Source organism: Trichosurus vulpecula, chromosome 4 (assembly GCF_011100635.1).
Source record: "Trichosurus vulpecula isolate mTriVul1 chromosome 4, mTriVul1.pri, whole genome shotgun sequence".
NCBI lineage: Eukaryota > Metazoa > Chordata > Mammalia > Diprotodontia > Phalangeridae > Trichosurus > Trichosurus vulpecula.
Window position 1 is genome coordinate 260,853,616 of NC_050576.1, and position 20,427 is coordinate 260,874,042.

Sequence of the window (20,427 nt, forward strand, 5' to 3'; positions counted from 1 at the left end):
GAGGCACTGGTTGAACAAAGATGAAAGTGAGACAATCTTAGACATCAAGGAAAAGTCAGTAACTTTTGTTGCTCAGGTGAACTCTACTAAGGCTGTTTTAAATCACCAACATTCATTACTTGTTTACTAAGTTTGATTTTTTTTTTTGGAGGGGGGGAGGCAGGGCAATTGGGGTTAAGTGACTTGCCCAAGGTCACACAGCTAGTAAGTGTGTCAAGTGTCTGAGGCCCGATTTGAACTCAGGTCCTCCTGACTGCAGGGCTGGTGCTCTACTCACTCTGCCACCTAGCTGCCCTGCCTTTTAACTTAAAATTTTTTTTCTTTTTCTTTTTTTTTTTAACTGAGTTTTATTTTTAAAAAAATTCTAGTTTTATTTTAATGCTATGATATATAGTAGTATGTGATAATTTTAATATTTAACAGTGATTTTAATGTTATGGCAAACCAGTTATAGTTTGATTTTTTTTTAAATGAGTAATAGAATTTGGTGTCATGTTTTAATTCCACATAAAATGGTTTCAAATGCTGAGTCTGAGTAAGTCACTTGCAAATGTGAACCTAAAGTCCTTTTTTGACTGTGCCTGAGGTCTATATTTGGGAACTGCATTATTATAATATAGGTTGTTTTGAGCAGAGATAGCTAGGATGTCCCAAAATATCAGATGACATTAAATTCTATACAACAGTAAACTAGAACAGGAGTTTTTAACCTTATTTTGTTGTTATAGACCTTTAATGGCAGTCTGGCAAAGTCTAATACTAACTGTGGTTTATGCCAATATGCATTGAAGGAAATTAGTGAAAATTAAAATGTCATTTTTTTCCTCATCCAATTTCATTGACTCCCTGAAAATCTATTCAAGAACAGTTTGGTGGAGTTTGTGGACCCCTGGGTTAAGAACTTCTGATCTAGAGAAATGGCTGTGTGATTTCAATTATATCTTAAACTCGGAAGGGAGAGAAGGCACTCTCGGACTACAGTACAGTGACAGCCGGGATATCAGCATTTATGCACCCTAACCAAGGTTTGAAAATCAGGACTCCCTCATTCCCCCTTGTGTTACTAGCCAATAGAAACTTTGAGCCTTTCTTGGAACATATGCAACCTAAATGAACAAAAAATAAATATCTAGGAGCCATGGGGAATTGAATTTCCTGGTGATAGGAGTGTATTTAAGGGTGATTTTCAGTGTGCCGTCATGCATATTTGTACCTTAAGCTGCTGTCTAGTGTGCCTATGCCAGATTCTCCTGGCTCTGTGTACAACAAAGTTCAGATTGTACTTATAAAGCCATTTTCTAACAGACCCTGGCACTGACTTTACTATGTGGAATGTGGAAGAGTCAGAATAAAGGTGTTTCACTTCTTTGGGAGAATTACAGATTGGGAGGACATGAAGGTAAGGGGATTCTCTGGGTTACAAATAAATAATACTTTGATGGAATGAAGACAGTAACTCAGCAGACTATGAATTTTTTTTCCCTGAACCACAGAAAAGCCTGTTTTGAGTCAAGAAGCCTTAGGGATTTTTACAATGTATCTATAGCATCTTCCTTGTTTCCATAGATGTTCAGAGAAAGTCTACTGATACATTCCTTTCTCTGTCATTTACCAGTGAATTATACCTATTCATTGAAAGAATGTTTCTTGCTATTCTATGTATAGCTTTACCCAGAAGTGATGTGGCACAATGGAATGAGTGTACGTTGAGAAACCCAGAAGACCTGGATTCAAATTCTAGCTTCACCACTTACTATTTGTGTGACATTGGGCAAGTCACTGACTTTCTCAAGGACTATATTGTTGGTCAAAGATCTGAAGCTGGAAGGGGACTTCAGAAGTTTTCCACTCCAACCCCCTTCCCCTCTAGTTGATGAAACTGATCTGCCCAAGATATCTCATAGGTAGTAAGCATCCAAGATGGGATTTTAACACAAGAGTGCGTGTTCTTTTGAGCCATCAGTCTAGGTGGTCTCTGAGAATCCTTCTAGCTCAAAATATATGATCCTCTGCTATGAGATCAAGTGACTGTCCATATATATATATATGTATGTGTGTGTGTGTGTGTGTATCTATATCTATCTATATATCTCAGAGATAAACACAGATAAAAGGGACGGGACCAGGTTGCCTGGACTCATGGGGGTATTATTAGGATAGGACAATGCAGAAATAAAGTCAGCCCAGGATTAAAAGGATTAAATCCAAACAAAGATGGTCTTTACTTTAAAAGCCAGGTGCTGGAGGGATTTGGGACACAAGTTTCTCCTAGCAAATCATGCCCCTTACATGCATACACTGGCTGCTCCTGTTTAGCTGACCAAATAAGTCATTGTTTGTTTCTGTGCAGTAAGGACAAGTTAAGTACAATCATAATTTCTGAGCTAGAAAGAACCTCAAAAGTCACTTACTCCACTTGCTCATTTTCTGGGTGAGGAAACTGAACCCCAGAGAAGACGCTGCTTGTACAGGGTTAAACTGCTGATGAAGAGCGGGGCAAAGCCGGCTTTGAAACCCGGCTATCTTCTGATCCATGAGACCACAGGGAAAGATCAGAAGTCCATAATCTTTATCTGGGGCACATGGACAGAGTGAGCCTTCAAAATGAAACCTTGTAACTGGAGATGTAAGGATGTGTTTATGATCAGGCAGAGGGACAAAAGCCGTTAACAACAAAGGTGAAGGATGAAACATTTCACACATTTTGTGCCCTGAGAAAGTCAGCGTGCTGACCATTGTGATACAGCACTTATGTCTATAAGTCTTAGGAGAAGGTATGCAAGAGAAACTCATCCCTTTGCTCAATAGAAGCCTATGTGCGGCCAAAGCAAGCCCTTCTCAGTGAAAGTGTCAACCTAAGATACCAGATTCAATTAAAAACAAAAAAGAAGAAAGCTATTACATGCCACCATCTTCCATATTTGAGGAGCAATTCTGTTAGAAGCACATCTATATCTTGGGGTGGTATATAAGGAGCGACAAAGATTATGGTGGGCTTACATTCAAGACAAAAATATCAGAGTTCACCCCACTGGTTCAAAACAAGCAGAACAAAGTCTGCGGTCCCAGTGATGGGGTCTGTGCTCCTTGGGATATAATAATAATAAAAACCATCATCATCTAGAATTTATATAGTGCTTTACATATGTTATCTCATTTGATCTTCACAATAACCCTGTGAGGTAGGTTGCTATTATTATTCCTATCTTACAGATGGGGAAATTGAGGCTAGGCGAGGCATCAACTGTGGAGCCACCGCTAGGAATACTGAAGGTCCAGTCACCTCTTCGTCTGTAGGGAGCCTCCTTTGACATATGACATAAGATGCCTTCTAGTTTTCTGGAAGTTCTTGTAGGGAAGTGAGCCCTTCCCTCATTAGTTTGTGTTTTAGGGCTTGGAGATCAATGGACTATTATATTTGCTTATTTAACTAGTCTGTTCCATTGATTTACTTTTCTTTTTTTTAAAAATAGTTATAAATAGTTGTAAGGATTACTACTATCTGTCATTGCTTGAGATCTGGTAATACTAAGCTCCACTTCATTCTTGCTTTTTCCTCACTTTTTTTGTGAAGAATCTCTTTGTGAGAAAGCTCACCTAGGATATTTCCCAAGTAGAAGACCTACTGGCACTAAGGGTGCAGTTTAACATGGGACCAAATGTGCTCTGGTCTCTGAAACCTTTCTGAAAAGATCCACCCTCAGCCCCTTACATTCACCTAATCCTAACCCTCCCCTGGAGGCCCCACCATCCCCACATTGAACAAAAGCTGGCACTTAGTTTCTACTTACGCTTTAAAGGCTGGGAGGTAGGAGTATATAGAAATGCTGCTTAGATTATAAATAAATGGCAGGTGCTTTCTGATATCTGTTGTTGCCCAACTGCTAAAGAAGGTGTTCAGCAAACCCTGGTCCCCACCTGAAAGGAAAAGTAGGAAAAAGTGGACATTAATAGATTGAGATTTGTTAAGAAAAGTTCTGATCACTCACAAATAGTGCCTAATTTCACTGGGAATTAATCAACCTTAAGGTGCACTTATTCAAGGCATTTTATGAAATGCCCTGAATCAGGCCAGGGAGGAAAATAAAGAGAAATTGAGAAAGAAAGGTATCAGGACAGCTTTTTTCCTATTTGGGGTGCTGCCTACAGTAGATTTATTGGCTCACCAAGAGACAACCTAGCCCACTAGAATTCCAAATGCTATAGGCAATCCATTCCTCCCACCACACTCAGCTTGCTGAAATTTCTAGCCCAGCCAGAAAGAGTTAGTACTAAATCACAAAACAAATATAAATGAGCCAAGGCTGATCACCGGATACATGGCCTGGGCATATAAATCAACTATGCTTTTTGGCTCTTCCCTCGAGGCAAGTCTAGTTCTTAATCTCTTGCTAAGAAAGAACAAGGAATGTGAACTCTATCCCTGGGAGTTTTATTGTTTCATAGGATTATACTATAGATGGAGAGGACTTCAGAGGTCACCAATTAAATGCCTCCATTTTACAGATGAGGGAACTGAAGTCCTGAGAAGAAAAGCAAGACTTACTCAAAGTTATACTGGTAGTAAGTGGAAGAAAAGAGGGAATTTTTAAATCGCCTAAAGTCTGCAAATCAAACTATAAAAACACAAACAGGAAAAACAATTCACATTCTCATCTAGACAGACTTTTTCCTGATTGGAAATATGACAGGTTGCAAAGGAAAGCATGTTGTGCTACAGTACATTGATCCCCATTCTAAAGACCAGGCAGCAGCCTGGGCCATGGGGACAGGAAGGCAGCAGTCAGAGCAAGCAGGCTGTATGTGGGCAGTTCTTTCCCTGAAACCTTCCTTCCTAAATACAGACTAGGTTCAATCTGCTCCATCACTACCACGTGGTTCTCCCCATGCTTAAAAGGATTCTGTTAGAAACTGGATTGGGAATCTGGTTTTCAATTTGGAATAAAGATCTGGTGATCAGGATTTGGAGTCTACTATCCTGGGATAACTGTCCCCATTCCCCCAAAGACCTCCACCAGATACCCTAAAAACACCAGAGGCAGCCAATGTGTTTTTGGATCTAGCCCATGTAGAAAACACAATATATTATCCCTGTTAAACATCTAAATCCATCTACTGACTGAGACAAAAACACATTCTAACAATTTAGACAAATGGATGGGAATTTGTAATTTGGAGTATTCAAACCAAAAAATAAGATAAGCTCTTGAAGGAAACAAAGAGACATACCCAAGGCAAGTAGGAGGGGCAGGCAGTAGTTTAAAAAAAAAGGCAGTTAATCTAGGTGGCTAGGTGGATCAATGGATACAGCTCTGGGTCTGGACTCATCTTCTCGAGTTCAAATCTGGCCTCAGACACTTACCAGCTATGTGACTCTGGGCAAGTCATTTAACCCTGTCTGCCTCAGCTTCCTCACCTGTAAAATGAGCTGGAGAGGGAAATGGCATACCTCTCTAGTATCTTTGGCAAGAAAACCCCAAATGGGATCACCAAGAGTGAGACATGACTGAAATGACTGAACAACAACAAATCTAATCGACTGGAGTCCGGCACTTAGGACATCTGAGGCAAAAGATTCAAAATCAGTTACTATGCTTTTTTTTCGTAGCACATAACTGGAAACCAAGTAGATGACCATCAATTGGGAGGGGGCTAAACAAATATTATACATGAATGTAAAGGAATATTAGCATGCCAAAAGAAATAACAACAACAGAAGCATGGAAAGACACATGGATTGATGAAGAATGAAGTGAGCAGAATCAGGAAAACAACAACATACATAATGACTACAATATACATGGAAAGAACTGAAAAGAAAAAAAAAAGATGCTGAACATGGTAATTATAATGTCCAAGCCTGGCCTTGAAGAAGAGATAGGGAATACACCTCCTCCCCTTTCTTTGCAGAGATGGGCGATTACAGGTACAGTACTTTGAACTTCTTCCTCTCTGCTCCCTCCACTTTTTTTATTCTTTGTTACACAAGATAATTTTCTGGGTGGGGCAGGTTAATAGGGGGAGAAAGGGACAGGGATATGTTTTGAAATGAAGGTGATATAAAACCAGAAAATATCAATAACTAAAAAAAACCCTTCTGTTAAAATGTAAAATACAGTATGGAGCAAGAACTCTGAAGTCTCTCCTAATGTGGTGGGTGAAAGATGAATTGACTAAGGAAACAAAGCTTCTGAACATAGCAATTTACTAAGCAATGCACACCAATGGAACGACAAATTGGGACCATGCCCGTTCCTTGGCTTAGGGCTGGATCCCAAATACAGGGAGAGACAGATTTTTATACATTAAAAACAACTAATCCAATGCGGCCAATTAATTAAAAGGAAATAATGCAACATTAGGTAATCAGATTTCTGATTGGATGAAAGATTGGAGACTTTCCAAGTTAGGAAAGGGAGAATGAATAGGTACAATTCCCCTAAATTCAGAAAAAGAGGTATCCCACTGCCCCCAAGTGTCTGTGAACAATCAAAAGAACACGGAAACAATAAATGATTAACTCGTAAGGAGCCAGTCCTCAAATAAGACCTATACGCTGCCTGAGATGTACAACTAGGAGGAAACTCCTCACATCCGTCTTCAGATCTGACTGGGTTTCTGTTCCTTAGTTAAGGGTCTCTAAGCAGCAGAATGAGGTGGTCCAGTTTTCCAGCTACCCAGGGCTAGGCTCAAATAGTCCAATAAGGTTTTCTCACAACTCCCATAATTGAATAAAGTTTTTTCACAAGACAGAAATTGAACTAGATCCATAATTGAATAGAATTGAGCTAGCTCCAGAATTGAGTCACAAGATGAAGTCAGTGTGAGTGGAGCGTACACTCAATTCCCACAACCACTTGTGGTCTGAATCCCCTCAGTTTCCTCACTAAGGTCCTCTCTTAATTGTATTAAAGATTCATAGAATCCTAGTGTTGAAAGCAACTTCAAAGGTCATTTAGTCCAACCCTTACCTACATAAATCTCCTTGACAACAAAGCTGATGGTGATCACTCTGCCTTTGATAAAGACTTCCATTGATAGGGAGCTCACTACCTCCCAAGGCAACTCTTTCCACTTTGGGAAGCATTTTTTCTTGACAGCCCTTCCTTCAATCGTACCCCTCCTAAGTTTTCTTGTCTTGAAGCTAAACATCCCCAGTTCCTTTAACTGACTTTTGCAGGCTGTGATCTTGAACTCCTTGGCCATCAGGCTTACCCTCCCTCCTTTCACCAAGATTCCCCCTCAGTAGAATGCGAACAGAGAATGTCTTCCTTTTCTATTTGTATGCTCATTGTTTTCATGTAATAAGCAGTTAGTAAATGTTTTATTCATTCATTCATTAAGGTAGAGGAATTCTGATATGCATACATTCCACATGGGTAGGGAATAAAGCAGCAGCTAATCTGAGAACCAATTCCCTAGGAGTAAGTTTAGAAAGAGACAGCGGCAGCCAAGTGGATACAGGGACAGGAAACAAGAGAAGCACAGAGACACTGGTTCTACTTCCTTCCTCCCCACCAGGTGATGGAAGCTCTAAGAAACTGGTGACCTTTTGACACCCTTAGCATTTCCAGCCCCAAGGGTCCATTCTTTGCTTCCCACTGACGCACTACCCAGAAACCTCTGACTTTGTAAAATTATGAGTGATTATAGACATGTAGATAAGTGCTTTGAATTGACACAATTTTCATTATTACACATTTTCATCAGTTTTCATTAAAGGGTAGTAGTTGCCTTTTCTATAGCTGGCCCTGAATTAGAGCATGATTCAAAATCATATTGAGGGAGGAATAAGAAGAAGAAGGGAAAAGAAAGAGGGGGAGAGAGGAGGAAAGGGAGAAGCAGAAAGAAAGGGGGGGATAGGGAGGGAAAGGGAGAGGGAGAGAGAAAAGGAAAGAAAGAGACAGGGAGAGGGAGAGAAAAAAGGAGATAAAGGGAAAGGGAGAGAGGAGAGAAAGAAAGAAAGGGAGAGGAAAAGCATGAAATAATGGAGAGAGAACTGATTTTGGAGCCAGGAAGAGCTGGGTTCAAGTCCTCCCTCGAACACATACACACTCTAACCCATACAACTTAACCCCCCGGGTCCTAATCATAAACATGATTTTGATTTCATGAACGAAACCCCAGGAATTACACGCCAGTGATGACCTATCTTACAATCTCGCAGGTTTATTTAATCTGACAAACTAAGGCTGCTTTAATTCCAAGCATCTTGATGCCTACAATCCCGGAAAGCATAATTGCCCTGATCCTGCCAGGTCTGAGGGTGTGTCTGAGGCAGGTGGAAGAGCTGCAGAAAGGGCCAGAGGGCACCCATTTTGAAAAAAACCAATAGAGGCAGCTCTGAGAGATTCTCATCCTTCCACTTGGCTGCTCAAACGCAGTTGTCAACCACACAATAGCATGACAGCCTCGAGGTGGCTGAGTGGGGCGGGGAAACTAGCAACTATGGAGACACCATCGTATGGTTATCAGCAATGGTGCCCACCTCACCAGGCAGAAATGGAGCTGTTTGGGTAATTATACACTTTTAATGTATGTACTTTTCCAATGATTATGTACTACTCCGATGATTTTCTAGCTGGCTGGCAGTGACATCACAGACTGAAACCTCCTGGAGGACTTGCCTCATGGACCATCTGTTTAAAAGTACGCAGTCCCTTCTTCTACCCAGGTGGACTTCAGGATCCTTTTTGAGGAGGGTGTAATGTCTGCATTCCTGAAAGAGGGTGCACTGGGGGGAGGAGTAGAAGTAGGAGAAAAGGGGAGTATTTCCAAAAGTGATTGTGATGTAAAAAACAATGAAAAAAAATAGAGGATTCAATTATAAGATGATATGTTGCCATATCATGGTACATACTACCAGACGTGTGACTTAAACCATGGACTGAACCCTCGTTTAACACTGAGGATAAATGTGAAATTTGAAAACTTTCTATAATTTGTTTCTACTTCCTTAAAAATCTCGAAACTAGTCTATAGTAACAAGTTAATGTCTAAGATCCAACTTCAAATTCCAACCTCTCAGAGCCTCAGTTTCTTTATCTGTTAAACAGGGAAAATAAATATTTACCCAGCCTACCTCACAGGGTTCTTGTGGGGATGTAGTTTTGCAAACCTCCATATGTTTTATAAATTTAAGTTACTTTTACTATTTCCCTATTGTTTGGAGCTTCAAGGATTTGTCTGGGAAGCAATAAGACCCGACCCAAAGTCAAATCTTCATCTCCTTGGGTCTCAAGCATCCTCATAAGCAAAAAGAAAATGGATTAGTTGAATTCCAAGGCTCCTTCTAAATCTATGATCTCGTTATTGTCTTGGTGATTAAGCATAAGTATGAATGCTTGACACTTCTCCCCCAAAAGGGCCACTGAACCAGTCTGACTGTGGCTTACCCACAAAGCAGTAGGTGGTTTATATTTAAAGGGAACTCGAGGAAGTCACAGTTTCTGACTTTTACCATCTTACAGCCTAAGTCCAGAGCGGTCGAAGCATAGCTAATGAAAGGCATGGTGGGGGATTGGTGTACATTTCATTAAAGACCAGCAGAAAAGTTGTAAGGAGCTCACACAGGTTCACACACTTATGGGGTTAAGAGATCTGGTCACCCATGTCACCCAGCATTACTCCTACTGTCACACTGGCACATTCCTCTGCTTCATATAAATCATGTATCCTCTCTTCTAGGAACCAGTTACCAGGTCTCTTGCTCCTGTTTCTACCCCTAGAGTTTATACTATTAAGTTCACCAGTGTGTCACCCACTGGCCACTCTGCTCATATGGAACAAAGATCATCATGGGATGGGGAAGAAGGGCATTCCCAGTGTGGAAATTCCCTTCAGTGATGCATCAGCAACTCACCTGTGACAAATAGCCTCAGAACAGATGTTCTTTGCTTTGTGTCATGGTGAAGCCTATGGGCCCCACCTCAAAATAAGGTCTTTTAAATGCATAAAATAAAATACAAAGGATTACAAAGGAAACCAATTAAATTGAAACATAACTATCAAACTAAGAAAAAAAACACCAAGTTGGCAGAATTTTTGTTTTAGAGAGGTACCTGTTACAGTAGGTGCCCATAGTCATAGAGCTAAAATATATCCAAGATAGGACTTGAACTCTGGTCTTGAGGGGTCTGAAGCGGGACTATCTAGTATACCACACGGCCTCTAATTATAGTAATGATATTTTGTACTTCATGTTATGTATATGTATACGTAATATAATGCATTTAATATATATACATACATGTTTTATACATGTATATATACACATATGTATATACGCCAAGTCCCTTTTAGGTTGATCTGTTTAGTACACTGTCAACAGCCAGAAAATCTTTTTTTTAAAAGTTTTTTTAAAATTTAAACTCAATAGTGATTTTTCCCAATGCTGGAGGGAAGGGTTTGGGCCAAGATGAGCATGTGCCAAAGGCCCTTCCAGCCCTGTGAGCTGCTCTGAAGAGCATTTGCTCGTAAACATTCAGAAGAATGTGGGGCTTTGTCCCAACTCTTTCTCCTCTCTACTAAAGAATGTGTTTTGGTCTCCAGGTGCTAATTGGACCTGACATAGGGATGTGAGGTGAGATAGCTGCTTTGTTCAAGGAAAAAAAAATCATGAATTTTGTTTCACCTACTTGGGTAAAATTATCGAAAAGGTTTTTCTCTCTTTTCTAGGCAAGGATAAACAGAGAATGGAGGGTGGATGGAACGACCGCAAATGCTAGAAAAGAGCAACTCAGAGGAGTCTGGACTGAGAGTCAGAAAGAACTGAGTGAGAATCTCACCTCTGATACCATTTCCCAGTTGTAGACCACAGGCAACCCACTACATATTCCTGAGTCTTTTTCCTCAAGTGTAAAGGGATAGTAATAGGTGTTGTACTGACTCTACAGGGCTATTTGTGAGGCTCACCTGATATTCGTAAAGCATTTTGGAAACTTCAAAACACTAGAGGGTGTCCTGAAAGTCTCAGTGCATTTTAAAGCTATTTAAGCACTAGATTAATACAATAAAGCTTTTGGGACACCCTTTATAAATGCCAGTGATGGTGGTTGTTACTATTGCTATAGGAAAGACGGCACAGTGGAAACAAATTGACGCTGCCTTTCGTAGGAGTCTGCATTTCTTGGGCCCAAACTGGTTATAATTTATTTACCCCCAAGAAAAAAAAAAAGGATTAAAAAAGTCATCAGATCTCTTTTAGACTTCAAAACTAGGGAGGCCGAATCTCTGTCATGGAGACTTCCTCAAATGCCATCACCAAGACTATCTGTCAAATGGGCAATGTCATTTCCTTTAAATAGTCATCATTCCCCCTCTGTCCCAGATGTTCCCCTTCTCCTAAGCTCCCTATTACAGTTAAGGGCGCCACCACCTTCCCAGTCTCATAGGCCCACAACCTCAGCGTCAGCCTCAATTCCTCACCCTCTGTAACTCCACAAGTCCAGTACGTTGCAAAGTTTCGTCCACGGAACCCTCCTAACACCTCTACAGCTGTGCCCTTCTCTCCTCTGACACAGGCTGTACTGTTGGAATAGCTTGCTGGTGGGTCTGCCTGCCACCAGTCACTCCCCACTCCGGTCCAGCCTGGAGCTGTCATGGGATCTATGGAGCTATCCAAGTGATCTTCCAACTGCATAAGCCTGACCATGCCACTCTCCTTTTCAATAAGATCTATTACCTCCAGGATCAAATATAAAATCAAAGCCTTTCATGACCTGTCTCCTGCCCTTTTCAGGCTTTTTACACCTTACAACTCCCACATACTTTGTGATCCAGTGATACGGGCCTCCTTGTAGTTCCTGGAACAGAACAAGTTCCATTTCCTGACTCTGGGCATTTCCCCTTCTGTCCCCTGTGCCTGGAATTCTCTCCCTCCTCATCTCTGTCCCCTGGCTTCCCTGACTTCCTTAAGCCCCAGCTAAAATCCTACTTTCTATAGGAAGCCTTTCCTGATCTCCCTGAATTCAAGTGGCTTCCTTCTGTTGGTCGTTTCCAATTTACCTTTCGTATAGCTTGTTTGGACGTAGTAGTTTGGATGCTGTCTCCTCCTTCTGATGGTGAGCTCCTTGAGGGCAGGGACTGTCTCCTGTATCCCTAGTACTTAGCACAATTCCTGCCACCTTGTTGTTCAGTTATTCAGTCATGTCTGACTCTGTGACTCCACGGACGTCGTCTATGGGGTTTTCTTGGCAAAGATAGAGAAGTAGTTTGCTATTTCCTTCTTCAGTATGTCAGTTTACAGATGAGAAACTGAGGCAAAGAGGGTTAACTTGCTCAGAGTCACATAGCTAGTAGGTGTCTGAGACCATATTTGAACTTAGATCTTTCTGACTTCAGGCCCAACGCTCTATCTACTGCACCATCTAGCTGCCTGGCGCATAGTAGGTGCTTAATAAATGTTTTATTACTGACCGACACACATTTTGGTCTACAAGGTGCTAAGGAAGGCTCTGATTCAAATAAATCAACAGACTACATTTCTTAGAAAAAATGCCTGTTGGTTTGTTTTATGAGGTACCTTGGCATGCAGGACCGAGGTGGCAGGCACCCTCCTCACCCTTGTTCTGTTAACAAGGCCTCCGTGGAACAGAAGAATGAGTCAGAAAGTCTAGGCCTGTTTTAGGAGGTTTAGACATGTGTGACTTTCGACTAGTTAATTAACTTTTCTTTATCTCTAAAATGTGTGGGGCTCTTGACTGAGAGATGATGGATTCAAGGTAAAGAATGAGATATACATTTTTAGACATGGGCATATGAGAATTTGTCTTTAGTATACATTTCGCAATTTTTTTAACTGGGGTGCGGGGAGGCAAAATAAATGCTTGCTAATTGAAAAATAAAATGAAATGAAAAAAGTGGGCAGGTGGTTGGACTACGTGGCAAGGGACAAAAAACCACATTTAAAAAGATGATATAAGATATGTAAAGGCAAAAAATAGACAGAGGATTCTCTCTCGGGAGGAATATCCAACACTTTGTGTGCTCTATTTTCATAGCCAGGAACTATTGGAGCATTTTTTTTTTGGTGGGGGTGGAAGGAGGGAGAAGGGCCTTTGTGGCCAAGTGAGCAATGAATTAACCACTAGGGAATGCTGGCATGCGCCACCTAATTGACCTGAGAAATTTCTGTAGAACATCCTAACACAACAACTGAAGTGCCAGGCTTCCAATAGCTAGAGTTAGGTGTCAGAGAAGGAGAGAACCATCTTGACACAACCAAAACTATTATGGGAGACAATACAATCATCTCTGTGATCGGTGCATTTCAGTGAGGTATCCTGCCCACCTAGCAAGCACCTTCCTTTTCCCAGGGAGGGATCCAGCCCCACTCAGTCTCTTCCGAGGAGAAATCCACTACAATTTCAGTTAAATAAAACAGGGAATGAGAATGTCTGAGAGGGAGAGGTTGAACTTTCTGGTTAACTGAGGTTAAGGCTACAAACCTTTTTGTTATTGTTTAAAACCTTCCTAGCAAAGCTCAATCATTTTCTTGCCTCATTTAGTAACAAGAGGCCACTGAAGATAAGTGTGTTTCTATTTAGTTACTGAAGGCCTTGTAGTGTTTCAACATGATCATCACAATGTGACCAGTTAACAGTGGAAAAATGCTGCAAATGGAGAAGGGGAACAGACTTGGGGTCATTTTGAAGAAAAATTAAAAGAATTCCCTGCTTTTAGCTCACTTTCTTACATTTTTACTCTCTGCTTAAAAGTAAACTGGAGGTAAAAAGTCCTGTTTGCTGAGGGGTTGGTGGACGGAGGACAGAATTAATATAAAGAAACATCGATTTTTTTTTTTTAAATGAAGCCACTTCAAATAAGAAAGCTCAAATGACATTCTTTCACTTCCAGTCACCTCTTACTGCTAGTACACCATGTTAAAAACATATCAGCATTAAACAGTGTTTAAAGGAGCATCCTCAGAAACAGAGAATTCCGGAATTGGAAGGGGCAACGGCAATCACCGAGGACAATCCTATACCTGAAAGGGAATCCCAACTACAACATAGCTCAGAAGTGGTTAATCCAGCCTGTGATCAAAGACCTCCAACAATGGGCGAGAACTGCAGCTCCTTCTGGGGTCAAGTCATTCCACTTTGGAACAGTCCTAATCGTTAGCGAGTTTTCCCTGACATCTTGTCTCCTTTTAACTTCTATCCATGCTTTTGGCTGTGCCCTCTGGGACCAAAAAGAACACATCTAATCCTTTTCTCCACATGACAGCCATTCAAATACTTGTAGATAGATATCATGTCCCCAGTTGGTCTTTTCTTTTCCAGGCTGAACATCCCCTAGTTCCTTCGCCTAATCCTCATATGTGGACGTGAAGTCTTTTCCCATTCTGTCATCTCAGGAAACTCTGCTTCTTATCAGTGATTTCCCTCAACTGTGCTGGATTTGATTTGATCAAATGAGATAATACAAGCAAACCAAAAAGCCCCATATAAATGTGGTTATTGTCACCCTCTCCATCCGAGCAGGGCACATGGGCACATCACCTCTTTATTCCTAGAAGACACGCTTCTCTTATAATACAGCCCCAAATCACATTAGTCTTGTAGGCTGCCATATCTCACTGTTGACATATTTAAGTCCACTAAACCCGAGACCTTTCTGAAAGGCAAACTGCTATCTAACTGTGACGCCCCACTTTGTGCTTGTGAAGTCCATTTTTTAAAGCCAAGTGTAAATCTGTACATTTATCCTTATTAAATTTAATCTTATTGGATTCAGCCCAATGCTCTAGCCTGTCAAGACCTTTTTAGAGCCTGACTCCATCAGCTAACATGTTAGCTATCGCTCCCAGCTTTGTACCATTCAATGAGCATGTCAGCTATGTCTTATCCATGCCATTGATTAAAAAGAATATAATAACTAAACCACACAGAGCCAAGCACCCATCACTGGGGCCACTCCCCTGAAGATCTCCTGCCAACTGGACACAGAATCATTATATCATCAGATTTTTGAGTTCTAACATTAAACCAATTCCGAATCCATTTAAATGTACTATTGCCCTGCCCAATCTCTCCATCTTTTACATAAAAATAGCATAAAAGTACTTTCTGAACAGCTTTGCTACGAGTTAGGCAAACTGGATCTCCCTCACCATAAATGGAAATAAGGTCAGTCAGTCTAGCGTAGCCTGCCCTAGAAGCCAGGCTGGCTCTCTGTGATCACTGCTGCCTTTCCAACATGTTCACCAACTATTTTTTTTTAATAAGCTACTTCAGCATTTTGCCAAGTATCTGAGTCAAGTTTACTAGCCTCTGGTCTGTAGGCTCTATTCTCTTTCTATTTATGAAAACTGGGAAGAGAATTTGCCTTCTCCCACCCTTCACTGTGTCTCTAGATCCCCAATCTTTTGAATACCACTGCCACTACTTTAGTGATCATGTGGGGTGGGTTTCTATTGTTTTGTATCTGTAGGTGGTCCAACTAGGCCAGATGACTTAAATTCACCAAGGGCAATTAGGTCATTTTCTTACTGTTTTCTCCAAGACAAAGGGATTATTTTGTGACAGACAAGGCAGTGTGGAAAAAATGCACTCTCAGCTTTTGTTCAGATGGGCTACCTAGACTGTTCCCCAAATCAGCAGGCAACCCCACAAGCTTAGGATTTAGAGGTAGAAGCACTTTAGAGATAGCCCCTAAACCAATGCATTCAATCCATATAGGGGAGAAATGGAGACAGAGAGAGGGTAAATAAGGCACCCATTGTCACACAGGAAATAAACAATAGCATCAGGATTTGAATCCAGATCCAATCCTCTCCCCTCCCCCCACCACAGCTTTCCTGTTTTGCTTTAACTAGGTGGTACATTGAATAGAGTGCCAGGCCTAGAGTCAAGAAGACTCCTCTTCCTGAGTTCAAAGCTGGCCTCAGCCACTTATTAGCTATGTGACCCTGGGCAAGTCATTTAACCCTGTTTACCTCAGTTTCTTCATCTGTAAAATGAGCTGGAGAAGGAAATGGCAAATCACTCCAGTATCTTTGCCAAGAAAATCCCCAATGGGGTCATGAAGCATCTGAACAACAATAATAACAATGGGCCAGACATGGAGGATATAAAGAAAAGCTCCTGGGTCTGGGAATGCACACAGCATTCTGCTATAGTATACCCGAACCCCCACCTCTACGCTTTCCCCAGAAGAGGGAAATGGTAGCCAATAGTATTTCCTGCTACTCTCACACTGGACTTATGAAAGTCAGGTTAGCATCCCCACTGCTTCCTAAACATGTCATACTCAGTATGTGAGGGTGGAAAGGGTGTGTGGTTTGGAGTGAGAAGACAGGAGTTCAAATCCTCCTCCTATTTATTACCTGTATGACCTTGGGTAAGTTGCTTGAGGTCTTTAGGCCTCATTTGTTAAATGAGAGATTTGTCCTTGATAGGCTCAAGTCTATCCAGTTCTAGGCTTCCAGGGTCCTCATACTCACTGCTGCTGTTTCATACTTCTTTTCACTTCCCAATTCCAATCAGTCCTTCAAGGCCAGCTACTCCATGAAATTCATTTCAACCACTCTGGTCTACACTGCTATCTTTTTTCTCTATTCCTCTTGTTTCAAAAGCCCATCCCACACAATAGTTTTATCTCCCTACATACAATAAGCTCCTCACAATAGTTTTATCTCCCTATATACAATAAGCTCCTCTTGTACCATGTCTTTGAATGCTTCACACAGCATTCATCACAAAACCGGGCCCCCAGGAGCCAATCAAACAACTCCTGACTGGTATCCACAGCCTTAGGGTCTCTTTTTTTACGTGGCAGGGTGCTGCTGTGGATGGCATTGGAGTTGGAAGTCTGGAAAACATGAAAATGAAGCCTACCTCAGCACTTACTAGCTGTGTGACTCTAGACAAGCCACTTAACTAGCACCTGCCTCAGTTTTCTCATTTGCAAATGGGGATGATAACTGCATTTCTCAGGTTTTTATGATGATGAAATGAGATTTTTTTTTTGGAGGGGAAAGGCAGGGCAATTGGGGTTAAGTGACTTGCCGAAGGTCACACAGCTAGTAAGTGTGTCAAATGTCTGAGGCTGGATTTGAACTTGGGTCCTCCTGACTCTAGGGCTGGTGCTTTAAATGAGATTTTGTAAAGCACTTGGCACAGTGCCTGGGACATAGAAGGAAATGGTAAGCCATTCCAGCATCTCTGCCAAGAAGACCCCACATGGGGTCACAAAGAGTTGGACATGACCTAATAATGACTGTGCAGCAACAAAATGTGCCCAAGACTAGGCTAAGATTGGGCAAATGCAGCAAAGGGTCCTTCCTCTCAATGAGTTCACTATCAAATAAGAGAAACAACATGCAAACAACTGTATACAGAAAACGTACATACAGAATAAATATGGAGTAGTCTCCGAAGGAAGGCACCATGATTACGGATTGGAAAACGTGCAACTAGGGTGATATGATAGGGGTAAGACCACCTGGGAATGCAGACAGAACAACTTTACATAGTCAGTCAGTTTATTAAGTGACTACTATGTGCCTGGTATTGTGCTAAATGTTGGGGATACAAAGAAAGGCAAGACAACCCCTGCTCCCAAGGGGCTCCCAATCTAAACAACATGCAAACAACTATGTGCAAACAAGTACATACAGGATAACTTGGAGCTAATCAGTAGAGGGAACATATCAGCATTAAGGAGAACCAGGAGAGATGTTCAAGAATTTACTACTTTCAATTTTACCCAATTAAATTTTTGCTGGGAGGAAAAAAATCCTACCACCAAACAAGTCAGACACTCAACTTCTTGTACTATATCCAGATCACTAGTCTGACAAAACACCACGGCAGTGAAGTGAAGGCTGTAACAGGGCTCACTACATTCCTTTGCATTAGAGATGTTATAAATGAGTTAGCTGCAAATGCTTGGCTGTCACCAACCTCTGAGGAGTATCAACAGACACCAGGTGAAAACTTCATTTGTTCAATGAATTCAAGAGGCTCACCAAAGGGGACAAGCTGTTTGTGTCATGACATACATACTCACTTACAAATCAGTCTTCTCTTTGAATTCCAGTCCAAATTAAAAAAAAAAAGTTTGGAGATAAGGCTACTGCTTATGGGTTTACTGTGGGGTAACAGCAATATTGTACGTTGAAGAACTGAATGACTTAGCTGTTCTCAACAATACAAGGATACAAGACATTCCCAAAAGATACATGATGAAACATGCCATCCACCTCCAGGGAAAGAACTGATACTATCTGAATACAAACTGAAGAATGCTATCTTCCTTCCTTCCTTCCTCTCTTTTTTCTTTCTTCCTTTCTCTTCCTTCCTACCTCCCTTTTTTCTTTCTTCCTTCCTTCCTCTTTCTTCCTTCCTTCTTTCCCTTCCTTCCTTCCTTTTTTCTCTTTCTCTCCTTCTTTCTCTCCTTGTAAAAAATGACTAATATAGAAATGTTTTACATGATTGCACATGTATAAACTACATCAGATTGCTTACTGTCTCAGGTAGGGGAGAGTTCAGGGGGGAGGGAAGGATAGAATTTGGAATTCAAAAGTTAAAAAATGTTTTAAAAATTGTTTTAAACATGTAATTTGGGGAAAAAAATGAAATTTTATTTAAAAAAACCCCAAATTTACTGTGGGGTTGTGGCAAGGAACCAACATCCCAGGCTAACAATAGATAAATAGTGATATAATTCTTTACCTGAGTTCCATAAAAAGACTAATGTAGTTATTGGGAAATGGCTTATAGTCTTGGTTGACAGGTAAGAGAAATGCTTATAAATGATGGATCAAATGAAAGGATATAATGATGTCTCAGTATAGAGAAAGTTAACTTCACAGAAGGGGGCAGGACCCACAAATAACTACAACAGTTCCTTTTACTTCTAAAAATAAAAATTTAAGAAAATAACTGAGAATTCCTGGTTTCACTAATGTCTGCAGTCCTTCCACTGATAAAGAGGCAACACCGCTGGGGGCTCAAGAGGTCACAAAAATTTTCAAATTGGAAGGGACCGCACGGCCAATGAGCCTAATATGTAATGGAAAAAGAACTCCCTCTTCTACCTACTCAGGGGGTTTTCTTTCCCCTTGATATTAACCCCAAACTTTCATCTTTAAAAAGTTATTCATTGTTCCCAGCTCTTCCCTCTGGAGCCAAACATAACAAGCCTATTCTGCCTTCCAAATGTTGGTCTTTCCAATGTTTGAATGCAGCTCTCATGTCCCTCTTGAGTCTTCTCTTCGCTAACCATGCCCAGTTCCATCAAGTGATCTTTGACGTGAGCCCAAGGCCATGTACCACCTTGGTTGAGCACCTCTTAAAGCTCATGAAGATGATCCATCCCAAGAGTTAACTAACGCGCCCACAAATAACTCAGCGCTTGGTGGCCAAGACTGTGCTCACTTAGCTAGGCTGGTCCATAGATAACGGACACCAAAGTCCTTAACTGGGCCCATATTTTCAGCCTGGCAGATCCTGCCAGATGTCAGGCTCCACACATATAGACTTTAAACCCAGGACTACCTCAATCCCTCCCAGACTCAGGGATCAGAGCTTTGGTAGAGGAATCTAATAATAATGCAGCTCAAAACAAAATAAAACAAGAAAACCAACTATGGGCAATGTAAGCCAGGCCTCTTTATGAAACAGAAACAAAGTATTACAAGAGGGCTTTCAAAGTCTTCTTCCTCCCTGCCTGAAGCACTATACCTAAAGGGTAAGGGCTTTATGCCAATTTAAAAATTCCAGGCAGAACAATGCTATTACATATTCAGGAAATGACTTGACTTAATAACCCAGAAGCTTATTTTCCTCAAACATAAAACCCACACTTTCCTGAAGTAATAATAAGTCACTTGTATAGAGAAAACACTTCATAGGGTTACGAAGGCTTGGAAAGTTCTGGAACTTTGCTCTATATAAAAAGTCAGTAAATATTATAAACATTATTGATTTAAGACAGCCAGCCTTTAAAACTTGTGTGATACTGATTAACCTTCATCTAATATGGAGTTTAGGACATGGCTTCCCAACCTGGGGCACAAGAAGCTTGTCAAGGAGGCCTAGGGATAAATAATTCTATTATCTAACTGAATTTTTCTAAAAGTCATGATGCTCATGAAAAAAAAGTGTACATTGGGGAGCTACCAACTTTATGATACTAAAATATATTGTTATATGCCAAATAAAGTTTTGTTTATGAAAAATTAATAAATCTCTCTTTTATTTTTTATGTACAGATAGATGGTAAGCACTAGAATTTATTTCCGTTCATAATGAATAAAGGATATGGAAAGGTTTGCTGAAAACCGAAGGGTTTGGGGAATGAAAAAAGTTGGGAACCCTTGGTTTCATACATACAGTCTCTAGTTCTAAGAACCATATTTGTTGTCAATTTTAAGCCTATACTTAAAATAAGGAAACATTTCCACAAATAGAGAGACTG

At 40.9% G+C, this 20,427-nt stretch overlaps 1 protein-coding gene across 1 annotated transcript in view; it reads right to left on the minus strand.

Moving 5' to 3' along the window:
- The window catches only part of GYG1 (glycogenin 1), a 42,687-nt gene that overhangs the window by 10,850 nt on the left and 11,410 nt on the right, over positions 1-20,427 (minus strand). The window contains exon 5 of the mRNA XM_036757856.1: positions 3,792-3,918. Within this exon, the coding sequence (XP_036613751.1) occupies positions 3,792-3,918 (127 nt within the window). The remainder of the gene's footprint in view (positions 1-3,791; positions 3,919-20,427) is intronic.